This window comes from Ambystoma mexicanum, chromosome 11 (genome assembly GCF_040938575.1).
Source record: "Ambystoma mexicanum isolate Mex_15411 chromosome 11, UKY_AmexF1_1, whole genome shotgun sequence".
Lineage (NCBI taxonomy): Eukaryota > Metazoa > Chordata > Amphibia > Caudata > Ambystomatidae > Ambystoma > Ambystoma mexicanum.
The window spans coordinates 353,277,034-353,302,555 of record NC_090934.1 but is presented as its reverse complement, the minus strand read 5'-3'; the positions used below and the strand labels follow the sequence as shown (position 1 = coordinate 353,302,555).

General features: G+C 46.3%; 1 protein-coding gene across 1 annotated transcript in view; it reads right to left on the bottom strand.

The window, feature by feature from the left end:
• Window positions 1–2,026: 2,026 nt before the first annotated feature.
• Window positions 2,027–25,522, bottom strand: part of SMPDL3B (sphingomyelin phosphodiesterase acid like 3B) — a 532,892-nt gene continuing 509,396 nt past the window's right edge. Inside the window, exon 8 of the mRNA XM_069623063.1 lies at window positions 2,027–2,563. Within this exon, the coding sequence (XP_069479164.1) occupies window positions 2,207–2,563 (357 nt within the window). The 3' untranslated portion in view covers window positions 2,027–2,206. The remainder of the gene's footprint in view (window positions 2,564–25,522) is intronic.

Below are 25,522 nucleotides of genomic sequence, written 5' to 3'. Positions count from 1 at the left end.
TGTTGATTTTGATACATAGCAGTAAGGGATCTACGGTGTTATTTAGGGTTGACAGGAAGCAGTGTGGGTGGGTGGCAGGGTGAGCAGGTAACTGGGCCCAAAAATCAGACGGTAAAGAGGTGCACAATGCCGAAGCAGAGCCGATCAGCAGGGGAGAGGAGGAGAGAAGGTAGAAGCAACAAGGAAGGTCTTGTGGTGCTTCCGGAACCGGAGATGGTTTCGGATGGTGGCAGGGAGGCTGTTCCAGAGGAAGGCCCCACCCAAAGACAGATCTAGCCCCAGCTCGTTTCTTTGAAAAACAACTGACCCTGAGGAAGGTGGAGGTGGAGGAGCAAAGAGCTCGAGAGTGAAGGTATTTACGGAGGGACATGCAAAGTTATTTTGGACCCAGGCCCCAGAAAACCTTGTGGACAATGCAAAGGGTCTTGAATTTAATACTTGTAGCCACTGGGAGCCAGTGGAGAGATTTCAGGGCTGGAGAGATACGATCCCAGGTCTTGAGGCCAAGGACAAGTCTCGCAGTCCTGTTCTGGATAAGTTGCAAAGGCCGGAGAGTAGAAGTTGGTAGATTTAGAAAGAGGCTGTTGCAATAATCCAACCTAGAGAGAACCTGGGCTCGAGACTGAGCTTCTGGGGTAACCATGGGAAGGGGGCTAAATGATTTGTATTAACCATTTTTATCAGATGTGCCTGGATAACTTGAATATATTTAATATGTAAACTTTACCATTTGACAAGACGCATGTTGAAATTGAGTTATGTGACAGCAGGCAATTTGTGAGAAAATATGGATTATTGGCATTAAACCAAAATGTCCTTTGTTCCAACCTTCTCACACCTCTATTGGAGGAAGTGATAATTAGCCGTAACAATCACCTTTAGTGCACTCAACTGTAGAACACACTGTCTCCTCCAAATCTTGGGCAGCAGAGATCTGAAAACATTCTTTCAACTAACATAACAGAAGATGACAGGCTTGGATTAATAAGGAAGCAATAACTTTATAATCCCTGAAACCTTAAAAACGTACTTATAATTTTATGGAGAAAAACTGGGGGACAAAATGGGGTGAAGGTGCGCAGTTTGGACAACGTGGACAGAGTTTGTTGAAGGGGTTAATCTGTTGAAGGTGCCGAGTCTGGCACAGGTAAAGATGAGGGGGGGTGCATGCACTTGTTTGGGTATATGGCAGCAGAAAGCCTGAATACACCACTACATTTGGATATGGGCCTTAAACACATTTAGTTTTGACCACGTCAAATTCAAATGTTTTCATCTAGGTAACACCCAACGGGCCTGTACCCAGGGCCACATAATTCCTTAGATAGCTGCTTTTTACTTAGCAAAAGATTAGGCATACTTAACATAATATTTATTTTTGATAAATTCCACTATATACTTTCCCTCACATTGAACATCTGAAAAGCTAACCCATTGAAATGGTGCATTGATAACAGACTGTGCCTTTCAGCCTTTATATGTCTCTGGGAAAGTCTTAGGACATAGGACCTCATCACAGCCTTGGTGGTATGCCAGCAGTAAATCTGCTGGGCTACTGCCAATGCAAATAGCGTTACCGCAACGCGGTCGGGCGCTATTAGCGCCGGTTCATGAGTTGTGGTAAGGTTGTTACTCCCCATTTTTTGATAGGTCCATATGACTCTATGGGGCTGTAACAGCGCTATTACCGCCGGCAGTATCAGTGCTGCGGTAATAGTGCCATAAATGGGCGGAAAGTGGAGAGTTTTACCTCCAGAAAAAAAGCTGGAGGTAAACCTGCTACTTTCCGCCCAAACTCGGGATTGGGGGGAACAGTAATAGCGTTACTGACGCATTTTTGCTGCTCCTCCCAACCCGAGGAGGCCCATAGTGTTCTGAGATGCACCCACCCATCCCCGCTCTCTCTTCTACCAAGCCCATCCCCTTATCCCACCTCCGCTCTTATTATCTGTTTTCCTGGTATGACTTTAAGTACAATAATGCACATGTCAACGTGTATAAAGTAAAATAAGAACACGCAACCGCGTTTTAGTTGATGTCTTTAATATCTAGCATTTAAAGGTCCATCAATTAAACCTTTATTTTGGTTGGACTATAATTTACAATTTATTTTACATTTGCATTGTCTGTGATTCACCTACCATGGCAATAGAAGTACATTTTTTCATTCATTTCATCTACTGTATGGTGCGGAACAAACTGCCACTTAAATAAAAAGTACGACTAATGTAATGATAATTAACAAAGATACCTGCTGTGACATACTAGAAGAACTCTCGGTGCTTAGACATTCATCATATTTTGAATAATCAACTTCTCTAATGGCACACACATGATCAATTCTGCAGTTGTGATCACAGATAGTTAAGTCATGATTAACAGAGTTATACTCATAATATTTTTGTAAGTAACAGTTGTTTGTAGATATTTTATTCAGCACTGCTTGCATGGAATTGACAGAACCATCAAGGACATGGAAGGTTTCTGTCAAGCGGTACTCCTTCTCCCATCTTGGAGACTCAATGTTAGAATAGGTCAGATTCAAATAATAGGTGACCATGTCCTGAAACAAGAGAAAAAGACATGGAATTAGCAGTTACTTTATTATCATAGTGATTTATGTTGTCTTCCCTGATTTTCACAGCCAGACAGGCCACTCTTCATACACAATCACCCCTCCCCAGTACAGGCCTTAATGAAATGAGGTGCCCCCCTATCAGTAGATGCTACATAGTCTTATTATATGAGGTGAAGGGCCATCTTATTTGTTGGCAGACATTTTTTAACATGGGCCCAAGCGCATCGAAAAGCACCAAACGTGTTAGTAATAGATTTGCATGGCCCACGCAGATATAGCCCCCATCACGAGTAAGCTTTGGCGATTTACAAGCCTGCCATTGTCTCAGAGGCTGTAGGACTTCGCACCCCAGAAATAATGTGCTCTGCAAGGCCACAAGAAGGGGGCAGAACACCTCTTGGCAGTTACCATTTTACAATACAGATAGCATGATCCCTCAGCGCCAACACCCCACATGTCAGAGTTACAGCCTTCCTATACTTTGATCACAAGATCCCCCACATACCACAGCACCAGCCAGGCCCAGACCACCGACCATAAAGCTGTAAAACCCCCATCGATTAGAAAGATCAGAAAGATCAGAAAGCAAGGCTTTCTTGCCTTTGGATTTGTGTCATGTGATTTGTGCTGCGAGCTGCGAGGGAGGGATGAAATTATAGCTCAAAGCAAGGGTGGAAGACCTTCGAGGCTACTGGCGCATCTGGGAGTGAGTGAAGTATGCAAGTTGGTGTGAGCTTGGCTCTCCCCCTGGGCCCATCTGTGTCTGCCAGGTGCACCTTTACAGTGATAGAGTAGCATTTTTTTCAGAATAAGTAATTGCTTGTTAGGCCCTGTTTTATCGCGGATGACGAGCCCAATAGCACCCCCACGTGGATAGAAATGGACAAGGAAGCTAGGACCAATGGCCTAGTATCCCCTATGGAGTGGGCCACCCATGTATAGGGTCGCTCTAAACAATCTTGCAGGTTTTCCCAGTATGTAGTGACGGTCTTGATGACGCCAGGCGTCCTTTTAGCTTGCTGCACATCCACAATTCGGCAGAACGTTCATCGGCAGCAGAGTCATTTGCTGATGCATTTGTATTTTGTAGAAATAAATACTTGTTATCCTTGCAGGTGGTGACCTGGGCCTTTTTTTCCCTATCGGGTTGTATTTTTTCTGGAGTGAGCATGCAGGGGCGTGTCTTCATTTGGTGATCTCAACGTGATCCTGACGGAGGCTACCAGGCTGCTTCTCCAAAGGGGCCGCGGCCACCTGCAGCGACCAGTGCCAGACGCGTCAGTCCCAGATGTGTGCAGGAGCTGTTTTTTCAGAATTCCTGTCTGCTTTTTGAAGCAGGGCACAGCTTCGAGGAGAGTACAAGCCATTGTTGCGACCTCGTGAAGGAGGAGTTTGGGTGATCACGCACATATGAGTATACCCTTGCAAGTGATAACAAGTAGGGGAACGGTGCACATGCATGAAAGACGGGGATTCTGCAAATGGGGAAAAGGAGTGTGTAATTGTGCAGTAAAGAAGAATTTGGGTGTTTTTATTTATTACATTTTTTTAAAGAGGAAAAATAAGGAAGGAAAATAAAGGAGTTCAGGGAGCCTTTCCGAGTGAGGGAAAATGATGGTACCATTTACTTTGCGTACACTGAGGTAAACAAGTAGGAGCTCTGCATAATTGGTGGGCTCGGACATATTAGTATTTGTTGTTTTAGTGTTGTTCTAGTGTATTGCGATTTCTATTTGTAAGACGTGAATGCCCCAAGTGTGTTGTTAGTATGGTATTTTAAGTACATTGAGTGACCATAGTGTGGTAATGGGTGTGCGTGAAGGGATGGGGAGAAACCTTTGACTGGGGGGGACAGGGAAGAGTGAGCAGAAAACTGGTTTGACTTTGACAAACTGCAGCGTGCGCAGCGCGCGAACATACGCTTAGGAGATTTGAGCGCGCTATCCGCCAAAATGGGAGGAGGGACTCTGCTAGAATACATGTATACTGCGCTGCCATTGTATAGGGAAAAGATAGGGTAATACTATAAGCAGTAGGTGGTAGAGACACAGGGGGGATGCCCCGTTCCTAGCCAGAGCAGGACACCCATAATAAGGTTTTTTTTAGAACAAATCACGGCGTACCCGGACTATACTTTGCACGTACAGCGCAGCAGGATGAACTTCGGGGCGGTGAAAAGGAGGTTGAGAGAAGCCGGCTACCGATATATGTTGCTCTACCCGGCCAAACTGAAAGTGTTCTATAAGAATAAAACTTTGTTCTTCGAGACGCCGGAGGATGCTATAGACTGGCTGGACATGCAGGGTCGCCCCCAGGAACTGGATGTCCAGATGGGAGTAGCGGAAGATAAGTAGCGCACAGCTGGGTCATCCCTGGCGACATAACATAAGACATTGGGACTAGAATTTGGCATTATATAAAGTTGATGGGGGAATGTGTTGCAGCAATATATGCTAGCAAGATCCGTTAGAGGCTATAATCCTAATCAGATGTAGTCATTGGGACTTGAATATAGTGTTAAGTAAAGAGTGTGGGAACGGGTTGCAGCAAACATGTGCCAGCAAGATCCGTTGGATGCAACTATCCTAATCAGTTGAATGGGAGCTCCGGGAGACAATCCTTAAACCCCTTAGTAGTACACTTAGTTAGGTCACTGTTAGATCGGTGACGCCCCGCGGGGCCCTAGTCTTCGGTTACGAGACAGGACCAGACGTGGGTGGGCCTGAGATCCAGGGATGGAGCTGGGCATTTGTTGGGGCTGGATAGGACGGGGGGAGGGGAAGGGTTGTGTGCAGTGGGGTCGAGTTTTGGAATGGGAATGGGGGAGGTTTTGGGAAGGGGGGGTTGTTTAGGGTGGGAGGGCCAAGAGTCGGACAACGGGTCATCAGGGAAGATATTGGAGGGTAGGGGAAGGTGGAGGGGGGAGTACATTGAGTAGATGGGGTTGGGTAATCTCAGAGTGGTGACCTGAAATGTGCGGGGCCTCAATAGCTATCTGAAATGCAACAAAGTGATGATGTATTTAAAGAGGATGCGCATTGACATAGCCTTGCTACAGGAGACCCACCTCACCAAGGAGAAGCTGGAGGTGGTTAGAAGGAAATGGAAAGGGAATGTTATAGGCACCACATACTAGACCCAGAGGGCAGGATGGTGGTGGTGGCGGGGATCCTGGAAAATAGGGAGGTGAACATTGTAAATTTGTATGCCCCTAACCATGATACAGCAGCAGATTTTAGGTCCCTATAGAGTAAAATTAGCCCCCTGGTGGGTGGTGCAATGGTGTGGGGAGGGGATTTCAACTCCACCCTGAACCCCATGATTGATAGGTCAGATGACAAATCAGGGAAGCCAGCGCCAGCAGCTAAAGCATTGAGGACCCTATTGATAGACCTTGGTCTGGAGGATGTGTGGAGAAGGTTACACCCAACGGATAGGCAGTATTCGCACTACGCAGCGCCACATGACCTGCACACAAGGTTGGATTTTGTGTTTGCTGCGGCGGAGATAGCAGGAGAAATAGTGGGGGCCGAATACAAGGCCAGGGTACTATCCGACCACTCGCCTTCAGTGGTAGAGTGGCAGCATCAACCCCCCAGAGCGCGTATCCCGACATGGAGGCTCAGAACTGAGGCTCTACAGGATGTGGAATTTCAAGAGGATTTGAGGGTGGCTATCGAGGAATACTTTGAAATTAATACGGGCAGTGTACGTTCTGTGGGAACAGTATGGGAGGCATTCAAGGTGGTGTTGGGTGGGTAGCCATATCAAAATCTAAAGGGCTCCAAGGGAGTATTGAACGGAAACTGCTGGAAACAGAAAGAGAGCTGGAGGGCCTTACTCGTAGTGTTGGGACCGCCCGTAAGAACAGCGCTAAGATAAAAGACTTACAATTAGCTTGTATGTAACTCTGGGATAGATTATGCAAATTAAATTATAGGAAATATACGGAGAGGTTACATACAGGGGGGGATAAGCCAGGTAGACTACTGGCCTGGCTATATAAAAATGAGACTCCCCGTCCAGTGATCAGAGAGGTTAGGGATGCGGAAGGTCGAACTTATAACACCCAAGAGGGGGTAAATGGGGAGTTCCTCAAGTACTACAGACGTTTATATGAGGATACAGGAGAGGATATGAGCCAGGAAATATTGGAAACAATAGAGGATGTGGGGCTGCCCACCTTAGATAACCTAGAACGTGCATATCTGGATGCCCCCATCACCGTAGACGAACTGGAGGCGGTGATCCAACACCCACCTACATGCAAAGCGCCCGGGTCGGATGGGTTACCCAGCAAATTTTGTAAAGCATACAAGCAGGAGCTACTCCAGCCGCTGCTGGCTATGTTTAATGAAGCATATGAGCGGGGGAACTGCCGGCGTCCCTCCGCGAGGCGGTGATCGTCCCGCTCCTGAAACCAGGTAAGTCGGACACGGAATGCGGGTCCTATAGGTCCTTGTCCATGCTTAGTAACATAAGAAAACCCCATAAGGTAGTAGGGTTGGGCTCAATTCAGCAAGGGCACTGAGCCTGGAAGCAAAGCATAAAAATAAATAGATGTACCCTTGCTAGTGAACAATACTCAAGGTAATGGTTGGGGTGGACCAGTTTAAGTATCAAAGCTGGTCCAAAAACTTGCTTTAGTAAAGTGGTTGGTTGCTAAATAGCAGATCCAATCGGGGGGTCAAAGATATGTACAAATCATTCATTGTGTTCGTAAATATATAAATGCAAAAAACAGATTTATTTTCTCATATGGACTAACACATAGTGCATAGATTTAAAAGATGTGCAAAAACAATACTCGTTCATAATGACATCACTTAACAAAAGAAAAAGTGTAATATATACAACCAGATGAACATAAAATCCTGTATGATTAGTATACAGATAGGTATACAGATTATTGGAGTTGGGCTGGGAAGTTTGGCGCAGAGCATGGAAAACGGTGGGCGATCCAGACCTGCTCGTTCTGCCGGTCCCGCTGATGGCTCTATGTGGTGATGACCCCTATTGTTTGAAGCAGTCCGCAGATACTGGGAACCGCGGGTCTAGCCACCCTCTGAGATATATTGCAGGAAGGGGAGCTATTGGAATTTCAGAGGTTGCATGAGGAGACAGGGGTGCGTAGCGGCCAATATATCACATACATCAGGCTCTTGAAACGGGTAAGGGGGAGGTGGCCTGAGACGGCGCTGGCGGAAGAACCTGATGCCACCCTGGAAATGATGTATGATGTCTCAGAGGGAGGACAAAAAATATCTAGGATATATGAGCTCTTAAGAGCAAAGGCAGAGAGGGAGCTACTTCAGCTGAGGCATGATTGGGAGGAGGAGATTGGAGAGTCAATGACCGATGGACAATGGGACAGAGTACAGAGGTACCACAAAAAGGTGTCTCGGAATGCGAGACTCCAGCAGATCCAGCTGTATGTCACCCACAGAGCCTATTTGACCCCTGGAAGGATAGCCAGGTTTGGAGGCTCAGCTATACAGAAATGCCCCAGGTGTGGGGAGGAGGAGGCTGGGCTGCTGCACATGTTCTGGGCTTGCCTAGAGGTGCATAGATTCTGGGAAGAAATAAAGACGAGAATGGCCAGTGGGGGTGTGGTGCTGGACGTGGGGTCTGCTGGGGCATGCATGCTTGGGAATTTCCCCAGGCCACGTAATTTAAAGCAGATCAACAAAATGAAGGACCTGGCATATGTCCTGGCCAAGCGCAGGATTGCAATGTGTTGGAAGGCAGCCCATAGGCCTAGAGTGGAGACATGGTGGGCGGACCTCTTGAGATTGGCGGAAGCTGAAACTGCGGTTGGTTTGAAGCTGCCACTAGGGGAGGAGAAGAGGGAGTGGGCCCCCTGATGGCCTGGAGGCAATTGGTGACCTCAATGGCTACACCTCACCAGGTCAGTCATGAAACAGAAGACTCAGATGAGTCAATAAGCACTGAGATTCCCAAAAATGCTTATGAAGATGACACTGATGTTACGGCTCGAGTTTGTGGGGAGGGAGGGGGAGGACGGGAAATGTATAATGTGTTGAATGTATAATGTGTTGGTTTGTTATTGATTATGAACGTCCTCAGAGTTGTAATGTTTGGTTTGTTGTTTTAAAATAATAAAAACAAATTGAAAAAATTTTTTTTTTAGAACACATGAGTAAATTTTTAGCAGAAAAGGATAAAAGAAAACAACTGCAGAAGAGGAAAGAGATTGAGGACGTAGAGGACCCTGATGAGAGTGGGGCGCAATATACCCCAAGAGGAGTAACCATGACAGGGGGCGGGGAGACCTCAGTACAACACAAGGGACTGTATCCGTTAGTGGCCCGTCCAGCAACGGGCTCCACTAACCCGATCTACGTGCCCACCTCAGCCACCACTGTATGTTCCTACCCCAACTAACGCCCCACCTCCAGACTGTAAGGGACAGAAGGAATTAGAAGAGGCGCTGAAAGCAGCACGAGTAGAGCTGGCACACTGAAGAACAGCACAGACAGAGGAAAGAGTAAAAGAGAGTGGACTAGACCAATGGAGGGCGGAGGACATTTCATTTAGATTGGATAGTACAGCAATAAAGCATGTGCGTGTTCAGATGAATAAGAGTGAGGGCGGGCAAGCAGGGAGCACGGCATATGGGACAGTGTTAGGCAGAATTATATGCAGTACTCTTTGGGAACACCACACACACTTAAGACTACAAGTGACAGTACAATTTCACCTTTGGTACAAGCTTGTACTACACAGTTAAAGTGGTAGCAGTAGCGGAGCAGCCAGACTTATCTCAAGAGTAAGTGAGCAGTATCAAATAGTTACACAAAGGACAGAAATTACTATGATTCAGGCAAACACTGACTCAAGGTTTTCAAGTAAAAGAATATACATTTATTTCACTCTTCAGTTGTATAACAGTACACTATTATAAGCAGTCTAAAAATCACACTCTTAATACAACACACCACTTCCCTTAAATTCCAGACAAGTTAAGCTCACAAAATGAAGTAGGAGCAAAATGGCTCTCCAGGAATTTAAAAGGGAGGGAAAGTCAAAGTTAAAGGCATGGTCTAGTAAAAAATGTTATTGTCCCTACGGGTCGGCCATGTTTTTTTAAGCCTAAGTGGCTCGATTTTAGAAAATTTTCCTATGGACCTTACCTGAGTTTTCGTCCATTAAACGCACGCGAAAACAAGCACCAGGGCGCAGCCATTTTCTGATAATCCTATCACTTGCCGCATCGCCCTGGCTGACCTGCTTTTGCGGCACTAAATCGATTCCTCCGCCCCTGAGCCTGACATTATCCAAACATTCATATTCCCCGCCTCTCTCCGTGACGTTACTGTGCTGCGTAGGCAAACGCGCCCAGTCGTCTTCTACGCGACTCCACACAGAACCCGGAAACCAACACAGACCATCTCACAACACAGCGCGCCACAATTCGGAATATGAAACTGTACTTTAAAATCAAACAGCAACATGGTACATTTGGTAAAGTACATTTATTTTACATTAAATGTTTAGAGAATATTCAGCAATTGCCATATGAACTCCGAAAACCATTTATTTACTTTTATCTGTATCCGCCATGGTACACAGGGTGTTGCTTTTCGTTAAAAGAAGCACTTTGGAAGCACGGTGAACCGCAAGGCTGTTCCATCAACTAGGCACTAGTCCATCGTAGAGGTTGATATGTTGCTTCTAGCCACTAGTACAGCGTAAGGGCATATGGGCCCTTGGCGATCGTCCCATAAAATTGTCAGTGTGCTCCAGTTGTTCACACGAAGCTGCAGGTGTCTACTGTAAAAGCCATCTGCTGGTGTCTCAAACCGATGGCAGTAGCAGAAGGGGAGCAAATACCTGTTATGAAAACAAAAAAATTATAACTAGTTTCGCCAGCCGATCTTCATTAATATTACTTATTTTATTTATTACAGCCGATCAGAAACTATTTGCTTGCAAGGATAGTTCAACGGAGTATGTTCGGCTCTGAAATCAATGCGAAAAGTAACGAAATAAATCGAGGCCAACATACAATGATAAACGACAGTTAGTCTACATGCGTGAGGAATGATATGATATATGATATGGCATTTGTAACGCGCCTATACTCAAGTGTTTCTAGGCGCGACGAGGCAGGTGGGGAACAAGGGCAGACAGACAACGATCCTACTAGGTCAGGTGTCTTTCTGATCGCGCATGGGGAAGTGGGGAGGGGTGGTAAAAGTCCTGTACATGGTTAGGTGAATACAAATTAAATAATAGGGCCAGCTGGTGGCAAGTGCAAGGTAAATGCCGGGAGAAGGGGCTGAAGGATACAGAGACAGTCCCGTAGTGCAGGTAGGCAGTGCAGGGAAAAGTGGCTGGGCCAAGGACCTAGATCGGTGAGACCAGTGGACCTGCATGCCCATGTGCCCACTACGAACACGTTTTACTTGCTTTTCCTAGCTCTTCATTCATTCATTTATTAATGCATCCATTCGTTAAATCTTCATTCCGGTATAAAAGCGTGTAAAGATTTACTTACATTATATTTGAAATTTCCATTGTGTCTCTTCGTAATGCAGTCTGTAAAACGGACCGTGCTCTTGACAACGATTTTTCGTATACTGAACTAAAATGAAACTCGGTCTAGTTTCTGAATTTTCTACCTTATCGTCTCTTACGTTATTGCGCACGCCCTTCAAATGTAGCTCTTTCGGCATGGTCCCTGTCTCAAGGTAAAAAAACAATATACCCTTATACTTCCAGTGTGACTTGTGGGCCTCATCTGGGCGCTGTCCTTCACATTCTTTATTTGCAACATCACGTTTTATAGGCATCTATGAGAACTTGAAGTTTAGAATCCGTCTATGTAGTGCGCCTCAATGTGCAAATGCGAACTGGCTTCTCTCCCAAATGCCACGGCCCGCTTGGTTGGCGCGTTTTAAGTGCCCCAATTTTGTCCCCGTTGTCTGCAAAGTGAGATTTATTGTTTGTTTGTTTGTTTTATTATTTGCAATACGCAAGCCTCCCCTCCGTTAACAGTGCGCAGCATTTACATGAGATGAGACATGAGAAAAATATATACATACACATATATGAGGTGAATAGAGAGAATTCAAAGATGACACACAGCTTGTTCGCCACCCATGATGATGAAGATAGGGGTTAAGGTTACAGGTACACTGTACAATAACAATTATTTACAAAAAGACAATCGTATTGCAATTATTTAAACCGGGATTTGTACTTCCCAATCAGCTGTGCTTCGGGTGGGCATGGCACAGTCGCAATGTTCGGTGGCAATGGATCACTGCTCTGCACAGAAACGTCCAAAATTCCATATCTGTGCTTCTCTAACACAGCAACAATAAGGCCTTTCACAAAGTCGAACTGCATTTCATCATAGACTGGTTTGATCACCCATTGCTTACTTCGTTTTGAAAACACCTTAGTGTAGCGAGGCATCCTTACTTTACCCCTAGTCCTAGATTGTTCACGTCCGACATTGCTGTTATGGGCCAAGACCGCTAGTAGAGTGCGATGTTTCATGCCCCGAAAGCTAAAATGCAAGCGCTTTGGCCTGTACATATTGTGGAACACCTCCAAATCTCCTGTGTGACAGAATTCTGCCAGTTCTCTCAAATCTCTTGATAGAGTTTTGTCGAAAACAATCTTCTCAATGGCTTTGTGTGTCGGTGAAGATGGAATCAACCACTTCTTCTTCCGTGCCTCCTCTGGGGACAAAGGGCCATGTTCACATTGGTGGAAATGTTGATTTGCTGTCCAGCGGTGAATGTTGGTACAGTGGTGCATCAGTTACCGCCATTTTTCAAGTAGTATTTCCACTGACCCTTCACAAGTTTTTGAGCTCCACCAAAGATGGTTGGTGATAGAATGGGACCACTGCAAAATACTTTCAAAACCTTTTTTTTTCCCTGCAGCGGAGATTTTCTTATTGATTGATTTAGCAGGATGCCATACGTCAAATTGATGTTTAATATGTGGGAACTGCTCTCTCATTGTCTTGGCAATTGAAACGTGTCTATCCGTGGCTATGAGGTCGATGTGCATTCCCCTTGATTGTAGATATTCCACTGATTTTATAAATCCTAGTTTCTCCATGGCCACTGACGATGTACATTGTGTTACCTGCACGACCACCGAACTCACAATTTTCTTACTATCCATGTCCTGAAAGTGGTAGGTGCAGTACTTGGCAGAAAATCCAGGGCTGTCGCACTGTCCATCGCCGGCTAGCCTGAATCGTTTGCCTTCGAATGTACTTTCTAGAGACAATTGTTCAATTTTCCAAGCATCACTAATGGCCGGAAACAGATAATCACGTTGGCATATGTAGAACAGCGCTTTAGAAATGAAATGGAGTCCCACAAACTGAAAGAAAGCCTATAACTTTCTAAAACTGGAGCCACTAAAAAGTGATGCAGCTGCACACAGTAGATTGCCTGCTGGCAGTTTACCCAGCATCGGTTGTGCAGACCATGAGAACCTATGATTTAATCTACAGGCGGCATTTATTTTGACATTACTGCCTTTTATTTGACGAGTCACATTAATCAATGGCTTCCCACATACTTTCCCTTTAATGGAATGCACACATTTCAGCATACTTATAATTTCCATCAAACAACTGTCGAATACAATGTATTTGCCATCTTTCATTAGACTGTCATCCTGCGTCAACGTTGTTTCGGCCTGTGATGTTGTGGAGATTTCAACACATTGGAAAGTAATATCGCTGATATCAAGTTCTGATGCGTCTATGGATGCTGCGGCTGGTTCATTCTCTGTCATTTCGACATCTATTACTTCAACATTGATGGGAGAACACAACAATGTCGACAGGTTTTTTGGTGGCAAATTTTTGGCGGGTGTAGATTGTGTGAATTGATCTGCAACTACTTCAGAGCTATCTTCAATACATTCAATAACATCTTCTTGTGGTGGTGCGGTCGCACTGTAGCTATGGTCCAATGCAACTTTGCTGTAGTCTCCAAACACAGTTAATGCATGCTCTGGCCATTGGACATGAGCATCTCGAGCCTGAACACGCCTCGCCTCAATTAATAGTTCCTCCATAGTGTACACGGTCTGGCAAGCCACATCTCTCATTCGCTTCACTGTCTGTGTATGTATAGTTCTGACACCCACAGGTAACTGGAGGAGAGATTGGAAAAGGGATGTTCAGTTTAAACACAAGATAAAGTGTAGTACAATTGACTGGAAAAAAACATAAAATAGTCCCCAGCACAAACATTTTTTTAAAGTTATGAACTGTTTGTAACTAACCTTTTTTTGTTTTTTTTCTTTGCAACTTTTTTGACTCGACCTTCAACGTCTGCACACTGTAGCTCTGATTCGTTTCCGCATGTCCTCCCTTCCTCTTGCGCTGCAACGGCTATATTTTCTGAATCCGCATAGACAGCATGGAATGAGGCTCCATCGTCTCCCTGAAATATAGTACTTTCATTACTATGTATCAAAATATTGTTAGCATAAAACACACGTGAGGACGAACACACGGGTACATCTCAATAGCCAAACACGCACAGGTACATATAAAGAGATAACCACAAATGATGCATTGTCCAAAAGAATCAAGGAAAATCTAAATATGATCACATTTCATCGACTTATATCTACGATTTATTTACATCTGCATCATCTAAATAAGATGTTGTGATTGTAGTGGAAGCTTCGTCGTCTCCCTGAAACACAGCACTTGCGTTAATAGGGAAGAAAGTATAGCAAATGAATCACGTTATATGATCACGCATGATGGAGCTGTCATTATCCATACCTCGTGCTGCTGAAGAATATCTATGGATGTTGCAAATGTAGTGCGCACTTCCAAAAGCTGTTGCGCCGATTCGTATACGCATGGTCCCGCTTCCACTTCCCCTGGAATTACTTGAATGTCAGGCTCTGCATCAAGTGCAGGGGTTGACGCTCCATCAACTGCCTGAAACATAGTACTTGCATTAATGAGGATTACAATAGTGAAAACATAACACACACCTGGGGTCGACAGCACAGGTACATATGAACGGCTAACCACGAATGAAACATTGTGTAGAACAATCAAACGACACGAATTCCAGCTCTGATGATGACGCTTGATGGAGCTGTCAGTATCTATACCTCCTGCTGGTGAAGAACATCTAGAAATGTTGTAGATGTGGCGGACGCTTCAGCATCCCCCTGAAAGACAGTACTAGCATTAGTATGGATAACACTAATTATAACGGAAAACAAACACCAGTGGACTATAACTAAGGTATATATCAATTGGAAAGCACTAACCAAACATTCGGTAAAATAATTACACAATAAAATAAAACTATTACTTGACATGCATAAAACAAGTCTGTAGCGGATTAGCCTAGTAAGATCACCTGATACGCGCTAGAAGTGGTTGATAACTGCAACCACGTCAAGGATGTAGAATGTTCTTGCTTCAGATTCAAGGGATAGTCAAGAAGTTGTAAAGGTAAATGATTGATAATGAAATGCCAATATGAAACATAGCCATGTAAGGCGACAGAATACTTGAAAAATGCTCAATACAGCACAATTCCCTGTTCCCATATATATACATTGCGTTTGTGGGTTATGAAATCGAAAAAGAATATATTGATAAATGTCATTATTCAAAAAACTATACACTCATATCAATATCAAAATTATTACAAGGGACAGAACACCTACAATATCAATTCATCCTTTTGGATACCTACACACTACCGCAAGGCCTAAAGCTAAATCCGGACACTTGACTCACCGGTGGCGGAATGTGGACGAATAGAGTGGGAATAGCGTTTTTGAGCAATTTCCGTGTCGTTCGCCGTTTATTCTTCTTTGTTACCCAAGATGTTGTGTACATGTCCAAGGAAAGAAAAGTGACGGCTGCAGATGCGGTATCGTCTCTTGTCCTGTAAGACTTGTTGGACTCTACTTTCCAGCTCATCCAGTGGATATCCGCAATGTCTGACCCATTCTCTTATTCGATCAACAGTTTTCGGGAATACATGCATTTTAGTGCCTTCAGATTTCGCATGGGTCTTCGAAGGGCAACCGCTAATCGAACAGGCAGGCATTGTTTATAAACCTGAAAAGTAAATATCGACATTATTGTACAATCTTCAAGAATAAAGATTTCATACAAAAGTAAATGAATCATACAATGATCAATGCAAGGTTTGTTTTGGTCGCATGAACTGTACCAGTTCATTATGTGCGGCTTAGTATTTGCATAAGTTGTAGAAATGTATAAATGATGTGACTAAAATCTGAACATGTGACTCATCCCTTGGATGTTCTGTATTGCACGAGAAGGAAACATGCTTACATTATAGACTGGACCCCCGAAGAATGCAATTCGATGACAATAGACACAGATGAAAATAAATAGATCTATTGATAGCATAGCAATGGAAACTCAAGTCAATAGCAATGAGACCAATGAACATAGCACTATTGTGTACTCTACTCGCAAATAGATAGAAATTTAAAAATCTGCGAAATATGACTAGGATACATGGCCTTACCTTGACCAACAAACAGTCGGATTCAGCAAGCAGAGCAGTATGTTGCAGGAGAATAGGTGGGTGGCCACAGGTAGCACACTGATGGGTTTGCTCTAAGCGGTCACAGAAGTTCACGGATAGCACGACGACGAGCAGATTAGCGTAGATCTCAGTGGTTGCCAGGTAACACGTTCAGGAGTTGACTTGCAAAGCACAAAGATGTTCTCATGAGACATATCAAGTGGTTTATAAAGTATTAGAAACAGGGGTGTGTTTGTGAATGAATGTCGTATGTATGTTGTGGTCTTAGGGGGGCGGCCTGCTTCAAGGGGAGGCCTGGCTGGAGACACGGGGTCTGAGGAGGCCATGTGACTTATGGACCCTTGGCGTTTGATACCTTTTGAAGTGTACATGTAGTTTGGCACCTTGGCCTTTCGCACCCTTGACAGCGCGCATCCACTGGCGCGAACCGCCTTTGATAGAGGGTGGGTGGGATGGATGGGCCTGGGGCGTGCAGATAAGGCACAGGAAGACTGCTGAATGGAGACACACTTATGTGGATTGCAGGGGGCGGCCTGCTTCAAGGGGAGGCTTGGCTGGAGACACAGGGTCTGAGGAGGCCATGTGACCTATGGCCCCTTGGCGTGGGATACCTTTTGAAGTGTACATGTACTTTGGCAGCTTGGCCTTTCGCGCCCCTGACAGCCCCCCATGCCAGCGCTCATCCACTGGCGCGAACCGCCTTTGATAGATGGGGGTGGGATGGATGGGCCTGGGGCGTGAAGATAAGGCACAGGAAGACTGCTGAATGGAGACACACTTATGTGGATTGCAGGGGGGCGGCCTGCTTCAAGGGGAGGCCTGGCTGGAGATACGGGGTCTGAGGAGGCCATGTGAGCAATGACCCCTTGGCATGGGATACCTTTTGAAGTGTACATGCAGTTTGGCACCTTGGCCTTTCGCGCCCCTGACAGCGCGCATCCCCGGGTGCGAACCGCCTTTGATAGAGGGGGTGGGATGGATGGGCCTGGGGCGTGCAGATAAGGCACAGGAAGACTGCTGAATGGAGACACACTTATGTGGATTGCAGGGGGGCGGCCTGCTTCAAGGGGAGGCCTGGCTGGAGACACGGGGTCTGAGGAGGCCATGTGAGCAATGGCCCCTTGGCATGGGATACCTTTTGAAGTGTACATGCAGTTTGGCACCTTGGCCTTTCGTGCCCCTGACAGCGCGCATCCCTGGGTGCGAATCGCCTTTGATAGAGGGGGTGGGATGGATGGGCCTGGGGCGTGCAGATAAGGCACAGGAAGACTGCTGAATGGAGACACACTTATGTGGATTGCAGGGGGGCGGCCTGCTTCAAGGGGAGCCTGGCTGGAGACACAGGGTCTGAGGAGGCCATGTGAGCAATGGCCCCTTGGCATGGGATACCTTTTGAAGTGTACATGCAGTTTGGCACCTTGGCCTTTCGCGCCCCTGACAGCGCGCATCCCCGGGTGCGAATCGTCTTTGATAGAGGGTGTGGGATGGATGGGCCTGGGGCATTCAGATAAGGCGCAGGAAGACTGCTGAATGGAGACACACTTATGTGGATTGCAGGGGAGCGGCCTGCTTCAAGGGGAGGCTTGGCTGGAGACACAGGGTCTGAGGAGGCCATGTGACCTATGGCCCCTTGGCGTGGGATACCTTTTGAAGTGTACATGTACTTTGGCACCTTGGCCTTTCGCGCCCCTGACAGCCCCCCATGCCAGCGCTCATCCACTGGCGCGAACCGCCTTTATATCAATATATAGTATATCGCCTTTATATCAATGATAGTATATCGTTGCTTATCAATAACAAATGCCACATTCCAGAGATTCTTGTGAGCACAGACCCACACTTCAACCGGTGTATTATAGTGGTCAAGAACCTAAGGCCTGTATAATCCATTGGTAATTGTTAGTATAGATATATGTGTGACTTTTATAGAGACATAACCTACTGAAAGACTTTGAACAAGTGTTATTTAGTGCATGCATTATCGAGAATATGTTATGTTAGCTTAGATAGATAGTGACCACCCTGCTTCACAGCGACCAGACCTTCACCCATTTGGAGCACAGATGTCTGACGTCTATCCTTGAATGGAGACACACTTGATTCATTTAAAAAATCGAAACAACCGTTGTTAAAATATATGTGGTGTTTTATTTTGTATCTTATTTTCATGACACAAAAATACAAGACTTTAAAGATTATACAGGTCAGGTTGCAGCACAGCGAGAGAAAATCCCCTGTACTGACCGCTGTCACTGGGGAACGTTTCTCTAATGGCACGAAGGGCACAGGCGGGTATCACTATTCGAACGTGGTGTCCAAGTCTCCCGTGGAGCCACCATGTAAAGGAACGATAGGCCACCAGCCTGTACCACCTGTGAAAATGAATGAAACAAACTGTTTTTAAATGACCAAGATAAGTTTAATAAACGTTTGTTTTCAATGACAATTCTTGTAACTAATGGCATTCTGCACGGACAAATGCTATCTAGACAATGCACACTATTTATTGAACAACTTACATGCGTTACAATGATATGTAGATGTAATTTTGGATATAGTAGAAGAACATGAAATAGGAGTGGCATGACAAGCAGAGTATACTTACTCGTTACAGTTGCACGAAGTTTGTGCATAAGCACCATCATTATCCTCAACACAGCCCGTGTGAGGCAGGCTGCCCTGAAGTCTGGCAGCTCGGTGATGCATTGCGCTCGTGGCTCGCCTTCCGAAATGTAGGCCAGGCATCCCGAGTTTTCTCGGCAGCAGCATTTCTCCTCCTCGGTCGGCATTAGCTCGCACCGATTGCATGTGCACCAGGTGGAGACGCCGTCCATGCGACTAGGCCCAGGCTCTTCATCTGTTGATTCGTCCTGCCAACTGCCGTCCGAATCCCCATCGTTTTCACGTGCTTCCCTTTCCAGTAGTTCCTCCTCGGTATACTCGGGCTCGTACATGTAGAGCATTATAGTAGCCATTGTGAGTTAAACAAACTAAAATAATTTATAGCGGTGGTACTGGTATCTGTTCACACGGGCTACAAGCAACGAAGGTAGCTGACCAGAGCACTGAAACGAGTCATAGAATACTCAAAGTAACACAGAGTGAGGAATGGAATCGAAAATCTGCTGCTGTGTGTTGTGAAACGGTCTGTTTATACTTATTGAGGAAAGAGGCGTCCTGTCATTTCTATGGCGACACGTCATTAGCTGAGGCGCAGCGATTGTTGACACGAGACGTGCTTTGGCGTTGGGAAATGGGCGGTACGAGTCTGCTGATGACAGGCTCAGGGGCAGGGGAATTTATTTAGTGCCGCAAAAGCAGGTCAGCCAGGGCGATGCTGCAAGTGATAGGATTATCACAAAATGGCGGCTCTCTGGTGCTTGTTTTCGCGTGCGTTTAATGGACGAAAACTCGGGTAAGGTCCATAGGAAAGTTTTCTAAAATCGAGCCACTTAGGCTTAAAAAAACATGGCCGACCCGTAGGGACAATAAAAAATTTACTAGACCATGCCTTTAAAAGAAGTTAAATCAAACCAACAGGTAAGTACTCAGGGCAATTGAACAAGAGGAACTACAGAGATACATAAGAAAAGGCGTAGGGCCAAAGTCAATGGGTCAAAAGTCTTTTGCTCAAGATGACACGGTTCAGGGTAGTGCGCGGTAAAGTTTGTGGCACGGTTTCTGGACGAGGTTGGTTGATACAAAAGTTAGTTCAAAGAGAAGAGAAGGACAAGCCCTCGGATTGGAGAAAGATTTCAAACACTTTCACCGCGGTTGAATGAAACGGACAACCGGATTTGCACAGTACCTTAAAACGGAGAGGGAGCCGTAGCTGAGGTGGATGTTCCTGGTAGTTCCTGCAGGCTCACGGTTCCTGAAGCGACTGTCAGACTGACAAGAAGTAGGAAGACTGGAGGGTCCTGCACTACCCAGGGAAGAAACCAGCAGCAGAGCAAAGCAATGAATAAAAGGTGCGCTCCTTAAAACCCAAGCAGGGTCCGAACTTCCTGGCTATCCGGCTCACTGTAGCTCTGTACAGCGAATTCGACCAGAGGAGCGGTCCTGGCTTGCAGTTTGGGCGAACTGGTTGGTCCCACCAGCTCAAGGGAAGAAGTTTCCTGGAGGATCTTCTCTGTCGTCGGATTCTTAAGTTTCGGACCTGTAGCAGGGCTTCACCGGGTGGTTCAGTCGTTGTAGGGGACCTCTTCTGTCAGCTCCTCGTTGGTTCTTGCGTTCCAGTGGCGACTGCCTTTCCATTCCCAGAGGCCTGCTTTTTATGCAGTTTTCCCACATTCATACAGCCTGGCTGTCAATCACACAGCAGGGTGGCTGTCCTGGCAAGGACAGTCCCCTCAGCCAATCAAACAGGAGTGCGACTTGGGTTACCAAGGGAACCCATGGCAGGGGTCCGAAGGTCCCTCCCTCATATCCTGCCTACCTAGACTTTCAGGTGCCTTAAGTAGGGCTTCTGTGCAGAAGCCCGCGAAAAGACAGCGAACAAAGGAATCATCCCCGTGTGGCGCGCAGAGAAAAACACGAGAAAGACTAACAAAAAGAAATGGCGAATAAACCCAGCCGGAGCCAAAATAAAATGTATTTGGTCAAGCGGGTTTATGTTTGAGGCTAATATAATAGCCTAAAACAGTACCACGTTTATATAAGAATCGCGGTAGAAAAGTTAGGGTAGATACCACTGCCACCAGCCAAGTCTTGATGTAAAGGGAGCGAAACAAGGCTCCAAGAGACACAGATAAAAAGGGATAACAATTAACCCTTTCCAGTACTCCATATAAGATGGGGTGTACTGGGTCTGTGGTTTAAAGTGACTAAAGTAAAGGTAATGGCACCTTTACCTTTTCTGGGGGACAGTAGTCAGCCCCAGAAAATGGAGTCGGTGGGAAGTTTAAAAGACAACCCTGTGTCACTGCACTGAAGGTGCTGTGTGACACACATGAAAATATGAGGCCATGGAGTAGGTGAGGCTCAGGTGCTCAAGATTGTACAAAAAGTGAAAACACACACAGCAAAACACATATAAAAGTGGGAAAAAGGCTCACACTCTTAAGAGGTGAGAAAAATAAATCCTAGAAATCCAGCAAAGCTAATGAGGGACTCATTAGGTAAGGAAAATCAGCCATTTATGATAAGTCTCCCTAACAGACAGCAAGGTCCAATAGAGGTAATGTGAGAAATCAGGTGGTGTCTCAACCGCTGGTCCCCGGATATCTGTCGTCCAGGTGGCCGGGACATGTCCATCGCTATTGGATCCCGTTCCTGGGGGTGGACTATTGGAGAGGATCACCTGGGCGAGTGGTCTTCGGGGAGTGGAAGTGGGACAAGGGTTGAGACACGGTATCAATTTCCCTATAACACCTTTTCTCCATCCTACCTGCTAGGATATTTAGAAGCTCTACCCCCCACCCCCTTTTCCAACACAAACACTTTCTTAAAAGGTAACAGACAACAAACTAACACCAGAGCCATTTACCTGACATGTCCCAACACTCGGGTGAGATAGATTCAGGCTATTGACAATAACCACGCACACCTGATGGCCCTTTATCTTCCCCACAGGGATGTAAGGCGCAGCACGAAAGCACATCATCGAGCCAGGCCGAACGCCAGAGATGACTGCTACACCAAACTGACAGTACAAAGGGAGAAGAAAAGCAGTGAGACCTGGAAGGACCACAAAGTGGGAATTGTCCTTGCCCTTTGCAACTTAGACTTGCGAAGCCTCCAGAAGGGAAAACGTAAGACCGGGAGTTACAGCTGGCATGCAGAGAAACAGATGTCACTGGTACAAGGGGGCTTCCCGCATTGATAACGCAAGTGGAGAGGCAAGCTGGCTCCCGTGGTACTATCCTTGACTGCAGAGAACAAAGAAGCCAACGGGTTCAGCACAGCCAGTGAGTCGGAGGATGCTGATATCAAGCTGAACTATGTTAAGCCCAAGGTTGCGCGTAGCAACATTTTGAACACAAGAAGAAAGGACTTGTGTTTATGTTTGAACTTAAAAAAAAGCCCAGTTGAGGTCCAGGTGGGCGCTCATTCGAAAGGCTCCGACCAGGACCTGTTTGTGAAACTACAACAACCAGATGGCCGCAGGAAATGGTGGCGTGAGGCATCTGAGTGGTCCTACAAGGGTCACATCAAATCACTTGTACAATTGAAAGTCTCTGACCTGTTGCTAGAGGAAAGCTAGGGGAAGGGAACCCCGCTTTCCACTACAATTGTGAACTGTGATGATTGGTGTTAGGGAGAATTCTCTGTTAAGGCTAATTTCCCAAACCTAGTGAGTCCCCCAGCAGCTTTGCAGGATTTTTGGGGTTTATTGTTTTCTCTTGCTAAGAGTGAGACTCTTTTTCGCCCACTCTTAGACATGATTTGAAATATCCATTGACTTTGAAATGTGTTTTATGGGCTATGGGGCCTTTTATTCCATAGGGTTTCATGTGGTTTTTGGTAAGTGTGTTACACAGCACCCTCAGTGCAGTAACACAGGGGTGTCATAGTGACCCCCAAACATAAACTCCATACCCTGGGACTGACTACTGTCTCCCAGGGCATGTAAAGTCACCATTGACTTTACTAGTCTTACATTGGGAACAGAACCAGTACAAACCATCATAATGTGGAAGTACTGGTAGGGGTAATTAGATTGCCCCTGGGTCTGTTTTTCGAGTGGGCACTGTGCAGTCCTCCCTCGTCGAGTTTCTGGCTGGTGGCAATGGTTACCACGCAAAATATTCCTTAAGAATATTTACTATGGGATTTCCCCATTCATTTTAAAACGCACCACTTTTTGGTGCAATGTTAAAGATACCGCCGGGTTATTTATTTAATATTTATTCTCCGGTTGGGTCTTTTTGCCAGGACTCGGTTTTAAAATGGCGTTTGTGTTCGCCTCTGTAACTCCAACCCAAGGCGAGCCGTTTGTTCCACTTTTTGGCGGGCTTCTCCACAGAAGCCTCCAAAAGTGGTGCCACTATGTCTGGGTCTACAGGATGTGTGGGAGGGGGGTTTAGGCACCCTGGACTGAGTTGCCTCGGCAACTCAAGTCGCACTCTTGTGTGATTGGCCCAGTGGTGAGCCGCCGGCTCACCACTTAGCATGTTTGAGTGACAGCTAGGACTGATGAATGGGGGTTTTCTGCATAAAAGCAGGGCTTTGGGGACTGGAACTTCAAAAGTCACCACAGGACCAAAGAATCCGAAGAGGGAGAAGCTGAGCCGATCTGCAACGACGACACCACCGGTGAAGCCCTGCTGAAACGCCTCACCACTTCTTCCGACGACAGAGAAGATCTTCATCCGAGAAGTCTTCTTCCTTTGACTGGTGGGGATAACCAGTTTGCCCGTCTTTTCGCCTCTCCGGATCATCTCGTGGCCGCCTTGCCTGTGCCAAGCACCACAGCAACCGGGATACCACGTTTTACCACTACCGCGAATAAAAGGGTAGTACCTTTTAACCGGAGAACTCCGCGGCTGGTTTCTTCCATGGCAGTGCAACGACCTTCAGCTTTCCTCCACGTCGAGATCTTCTCTTCCTCTGGACGACGCCGTGACTTGCACCTGCTGCCAAGAACAACTGCCCTCGCTGCAGGATCCTCTCCACTTTCAAGGTACTGTGTCCGCCTGGCCTCCCTCGCAACGGTCTGTGTGGGGTGTCTCTTAAATCCTCAATTTACCACTTGGGTTGGCCCTAGGCTGGATAACTGAACTTTTCTGAGCTGAACTAATCCCTTTTTGAACTCTCTGCAAGACTTTTCAAGCCTCTTCAACTGTGTGATCTTGGACGCATTGGTGTTCTACTCTTTCTAAGAGGGAGCCTGGCCTCTGAACTTTTTGCTCACCAGTGGACTTTGACTTTCCTGCCTTGCTGGGTGCTTCTAAAGTATTAGTGTGGTGTGCTTTTCTAATTTCTGCCTTTTCTCTCCCTTTTTTTATAACTTATTAGAGTGCCATCTTCAGTTAAGCGCTCACCTCTGTCTGAAAATAAGTGGTGTTAACTAAGACTTGTCTAATAAGGAATAAGGGATGAATATATGTTAATAGTGACTGTGTTTTGAACTTGCTTACAATAATAGTGCTGGAGTGTTTCTAAGTGTGTCTTTAAATAAATAATTATATACTTTGATACTAAAGCTCTGGTCAGTGTTTGCTTGTGGTACTGTATTTTGGTACCTATCTTGTATACTCTATATACTGTCTAACTCTTCTTGAAAGAAGTCTGGCTGCTCAGCCACAGCTACCAGGTAAATCTGGGTGGTACAGACTGCTACCAATTGGGTTTACTGCCAACACCTGTAGTCTTAACCCTTTTGCAGTGGTCCCTAAGGGAACTGCACAGGTTTCTGCCTAACAATTGGCAAATGTGAACCCGACAGAAGGATGCCGCAAGAAAGCTGAAGAGAAGGAAACCCTGCTTTCTGATAAAACGGAGCAATACATGAACTGTGTTAAAGAAAGGCCGTAGTGAACCCGACAGAGGGAGGACACTTTTGTTGATGCACTGCAGCGCTCAAGGACTTCGCTGCAGCATTGGATGTCTGCAACCTCTCAAGGCTCTCGTCAGCCTTGCTGCCAAAAAGATGGACACCATCAAAGGGCATGTTGAGAAGCCGGGACTGTACATCTGGAGCAAATCCTGAATTCCGCAACCACGCAAACCTGCGCATCACGGTGCTCGCCGCCATGGACTGGCGGACACAGTCTGCCACATCCAGACCCGACTGAACGGACTCACACATGGCATCCTTGCCATCCTGAATGAGGGCAAGAAAACCACCCCGTTCCTCCCCTTCGGGAATATGTTCAGCTGCCAACAACACACAATTTCCACAGAATGTGTGTGAATCTTGCAAGGGCACAAACGGAGTTGGCTGCCTTTAAAGCCATACCCCCAGAAGAAAATACCTTCTTCACCCAACCATCAAAGCGTTTGTCGTCCCTATCGGGAGGTATCGTAGGGTACGGCACCTGCTTTGCTGGGGTCATAGCCGCCTGCACCACCAAACTCTCCGGAATAGGGTGCGTGGACAAGTAGCAGGGGTCACCACTGGCTGAACGGTATTATTTTCGGCAAAGACTTATTCACTGCCGGTAGACTCTCCGGCGCAGTCCAAGCCAATGCCACCCTTCTTTGTAAGGCCATGTGAAATGGCAACACCGGGTCAGTGGGTGGACCTTGGTCAAGGATATCTGTCAGGTCATCCTGCAGAAAATCCACAGGTGGAACAGACAAACCCAGATACTCTGTCACCCTCGACATGAAGCGTCTGTACGAAGATTCAGCATGCGTACCAGGCTCAGGCCTGCCAAACTCAACCTCCGGGGAGGTATCAAGACCACTGGCGTCGTGCAAAGACTGACGCAGG